Source organism: Enoplosus armatus, chromosome 22 (genome assembly GCF_043641665.1).
Source record: "Enoplosus armatus isolate fEnoArm2 chromosome 22, fEnoArm2.hap1, whole genome shotgun sequence".
NCBI classification, from domain to species: domain Eukaryota; kingdom Metazoa; phylum Chordata; class Actinopteri; order Centrarchiformes; family Enoplosidae; genus Enoplosus; species Enoplosus armatus.
In genome coordinates, this window is record NC_092201.1 from 4,447,529 (window position 1) to 4,452,101 (window position 4,573).

At 41.4% G+C, this 4,573-nt stretch overlaps 1 protein-coding gene across 1 annotated transcript; it reads left to right on the plus strand.

Moving 5' to 3' along the window:
• The first annotated feature begins 2,963 nt into the window (after positions 1–2,963).
• myf6 (myogenic factor 6) lies at positions 2,964–4,225 on the plus strand. Its single transcript, XM_070928749.1, has 3 exons — positions 2,964–3,485; positions 3,914–4,007; positions 4,093–4,225. Exons 1-3 carry the CDS (start codon positions 2,964–2,966, stop codon positions 4,200–4,202), a joined length of 726 nt encoding a protein of 241 aa, XP_070784850.1. The 3' UTR covers positions 4,203–4,225.
• The last annotated feature ends 348 nt before the right edge of the window (positions 4,226–4,573 follow it).

Sequence of the window (4,573 nt, forward strand, 5' to 3'; positions counted from 1 at the left end):
AAGACATCAAACTTTCCCTAATGTTAAACCAAACGCTTTTAGTTGCCCAAATATAACCATAAAGATATTATAAGGCTTTGCCACAAGCTGAATATTGTAGGAAAACATTTACACAAAGAAATAAAGCTTATTTGCTGTTTCAAATCAGTAGTTCTTAAACGTAATCTTTAGGAGACAGAGTTGGCTACTATTAACTGCTACTAACCCTCATTAATGTTACCAGGTACACCTGTGCTTCACCTGCAGTGACAAGTCAAAATGTCCGTGTCTTGAGCACACTGTTTGATTGGCAGGGATCTCAGTGATGATGCGTTTCCACAGCAGGCATTGTGACTTGCACAGGTGGAGCTAATAACATTAATTAGGACTCTGTTCCATTGGAGCGTCTCTGTAGGCCGACACAGTGAGTCAGCATGCTCTCACCGAAATGGGATTGTTAATTATATTACTTACACCTGTGTTTGACTCGACAAACAGGTCAATATAACAGAGGCGTGTTGATATTAATGGTTGTGAGACAGATATGAGTTCCATTTATTGTTGGAAATGAAGAGTATGGACACTATTCATAATCACAAATACAAAATATATGTGAATCCGATATCTTACGATGTTAAACTTATGCTAGATTCAGTAAATGGAAATGAAGCATTTTTTTTTTAATCATATTTGTAGTTTGTTAACAAGAATAAAAGTGTATAGCTCCTTAATTGATTATATTAATGTTAATATTGATGTAACTGTTAGCGATGGTGGCTTTGTAGCTTCACTGCCACCAGTTGTTGAAGTAATTCAGATATCAGGAATCTCATAATTGGAATTACAACCGGAGGCTGATATGAATAGTTTTTTCTCATTTGGATAACAGTCTGTATAACGCCACATGAATATAACTGACACATTACAGACGAGTGAATGTCAGACTTAGAGGTATCGTGTTGACTGGTAATAGTGTTTCAGAAACCCTGACAAACGATGAAAAGCACCCGTGATTCTCCACAACAACGTAACAGAAGCCGGGAGTGAAGGGGGGGGGGTGGGGGGGGGGGACCTCCACAGGGTAAAAGTAAAACCCCGACCAGAACTGCACCCGTACAAAAATAGGAATCCCTCACATTCCCGCCTGTGAAGTTTCCAATTGTAGACCTTTCGAGGTTGCAGCAAAAATGCCACAGGCTATATATCACCTCCTCGCAGGCTTTTATCTCTTTTATGAATCTGAGATGAATGAGCCACGTTTCTATTTATAACATCCCATGCATGCGTCTCTCAAAGCTGTTTTGACTCTGCACATTCCAATCTATCTATGTTGGGATTTTCTACCAGTTACAATTGGCGAATACCATTCCCACCGGCTAAAACAGGCGCAACACATCTGAAGTGTGTACAGGATTGTATGGCATCTGTACATGCATGATATTACACTCTCAGTAGGCATGACTGTTTGAGCTTTTTTACCTTAAATAAAATATTGGGCAATATGTTCAACCTGCTTAATGAGCACTGTGTTGATTCTATTTCAAGGTTAAAAACACTGTTGACTGTTTCCATATGGACTTTTTCTTCAGTGGTGAAAGAAGACAATGAAAAGTGAGATCTGTAAATTAGCCAGAATACAAGGGACACTGATTCTGCAAGTTGTTGTTGGACTTTTAAATATGGATATTTTAAATACTCACTTAAATCTGCATTAACTGATATTTGGGGTCTCTTGGGGGCGAAGGAAACAATCTGTAAACACAACACTGACATATCATCACCTTTTAATTTGATATGGAGACCAAGTTAGCAAACAGTTGCTTATTTACACATCCAGCAGAAATAGGGAGCAACATTAGCATTCGATTGGAGTCGTGTTTGTGTCCAGCGGATGAATGTAAATCCAGCTTTCACTCTCCTCCCAGTTCCTGAGGGGGAAATTCCTGCCTCTTTGGCCGCTGAACGCTCCACTATGTTTACCAGATAACTTTGTCTGTCTGCTGTTTGGTGCTGAGCAGGTAGTGTGCGCCGGGTTTATCTGAGCTTTTTTCACTGAAAACAGCTGCCGGCTGGGTCTGAGAGCGATGCTGATTAGAGCAGCGAGACTGAACCACAGCGGTAAAGCTGCAGGCCGCAAAACCAAAACAATGAAGTGAAAGAGGCTGAAACACTGTAGAGTTAATATAGACATATTGCTTATAGATGCTTTAAATACCATTTCCCACAAGGCGTACATTATGAAGTGTTTATAGATTGTAAGTTATGCTTTATTAGTTGTTAATAAATCATTTATCAATGTGTCCTCCTGCAGCATAGATTGCTTTGGCATTCACCTTTTCTTCCTCAGAAACTCTAGATAAGAGCTTCAGGGCATCTGAATCAAAATGCATTTATTAACAATTTATTTCATCATATTAAAAAGCTAGAAACACACAAACCTTTATGAATTGATAACTGCAAACCTGTTGACCTGTTGAAGAAAAGATATGAAATTGCAGAAGGATCAGAGACAACCTGGCAAAAGAAGGTTGTTCATGTGCAGTGGCTTATTTAGCCATTAATAAAGCCATTAGTTAAGACTTATAAAGTGTTTCCTACATGAAAGTGGCACCAGTAACTCCATAGCCGTCAACATTTTGCCATTTTAACTGTGGAACAACAGTATTATGTCTTCACTTCCTCAGTTGTAGCACTGGGAAATACCAGCGTTGCCATTTTGTCCGGATGCAGATATTTAAAGCACCTGTCATGAAACCTGAGGTGACATTTCAATAACTTCTGGAGGTCTTAATGTGCATTTATTTTCCCACACAAAGTCAGTAGGTTGTAGAGAGCCATTGCAAAAAAGATGGTTGATGCAGTGTGACAGCCAAAGTGTTGGATAGAGTTTCACATTCTATATATAAGCCTGGTGACTTGTGTCCCTGCTGCTCTGTTTAAATGCCAGAGTCCCACTGTCAAAACAGGGAGAGGGGCGCAACAATATGATGGACCTTTTTGAGACCAACCCTTATCTTTTCAATGATTTGCGCTACTTGGAAGAAGGGGATCATGGACCACTACAGCACTTGGACATGGCGGGGGTGTCTCCTCTGTACAACGGGAATGACAGCCCGTTGTCCCCGGGCCAGGATAATGTTCCGTCCGAGACCGGGGGGGAGAGCAGCGGGGAGGAACACGTCTTTGCGCCTCCGGGTCTCCGTGCGCACTGCGACGGCCAGTGCCTCATGTGGGCCTGCAAGATCTGCAAGAGAAAGTCAGCGCCGACGGACAGACGCAAGGCCGCCACGCTGAGGGAGAGGAGGAGGCTGAAGAAGATCAACGAGGCCTTCGACGCGCTGAAGAGGAAGACCGTGGCCAACCCCAACCAGAGGCTACCCAAGGTGGAGATTTTACGCAGCGCCATCAGCTACATTGAGAAGCTGCAGGACCTGCTGCAGACGCTGGACGAGCAGGAGAAAGCGCAAAACGGATCATCCCACAACTTTAACGTCAAAGAACACAGTGTAAGCTATCACTGGATCCCACCCCTCAGTAAAAAAACGATGCCATTGTGCCTGTGGCATTCAGATGACTTAATGACGTGCTTTTATTCCCTATTATATCAGTAACATCCTTATAATGTGCCTGCATGGACTTGTAAGGGCTCTGTGGTGCTTTTGATGACATTATGATGTGTTTACTGCATGTTTATATCTCAGTGTCACAATGATATTTTTATTCCAGTGTGATATTCAATAAGGATGTCAGTGATGTTTATGTTGGCCACTGTCTGTTAAGATCGTCCAATAATATTCTTATTCATTTGTGTTAAAAGTGTTTTTCAGTGTGGCAATTGTCAATTTGATAAAAACAATTCTTATGTTTGTCCATGGGGTTTGATATTAACTGAAAAAACAACATGTATGACAACATGTGGTGTGTGTTTCTCCAGGTGGCCAGTCATGAGTATCACTGGAAAAAGTCATCAGAGACCTGGCCGACCTCTGCCGACCATTCCACTGCAGCAATGATAAACCACAGAGAAGGTACATCTGTCAAACTACGCTCACTATCAACAACATGTACATACGTAGATAAAGTGAAACCAACGTCACTGCCCTTTGTTTTCAGAAACCAACGAGTCTTCTGCGTCTTCCAGCCTCCTGCGTCTGTCGTCCATCGTGAACAGCATCACCAGCGACGACAAGATCGGCTCCAGCGAGGACGTCTCAGGAAACTGAAACATCCGCCAAGAGCTTGACTAGACGACAATTTAAAGATTTAATATTTCCATCGTTTATCTCAAAATTATTTCCACTATATTCAGCCGCTGTGGCTTCTGTTTGTTTATACCGTCTTCATTTGTACAGCAGGAGCAACAAATTTGTACATATTTTATAATAATGTGATGTTTAGATTTATTTATTTTATATTCAGAAGCACACAAACTCTGTAAGAAAGCTGATATTGTATTTAAATATTTGTACATAACATGACCAAGAAAATAAATTGCTGCTTTTGCAATTCTCTAACCCACTCCTTCCTCATTCTTCAAGATCAAGCTGGAAAGGTGAGAGCGCACATTCCTCTTGGGCTGTTACTGTGTTTGACA

Coding starts and splice junctions, on each gene's coding strand:
- myf6 (XM_070928749.1), top strand. CDS start 2,964: ATGATGGACCTTTTTGAGACCAACCCTTATCTTTTCAATGATTTGCGC. Junction 3,486..3,913: donor TTAACGTCAAAGAACACAGT/GTAAGCTATCAC, acceptor GTGTTTCTCCAG/GTGGCCAGTCATGAGTATCA. Junction 4,008..4,092: donor AATGATAAACCACAGAGAAG/GTACATCTGTCA, acceptor CTTTGTTTTCAG/AAACCAACGAGTCTTCTGCG.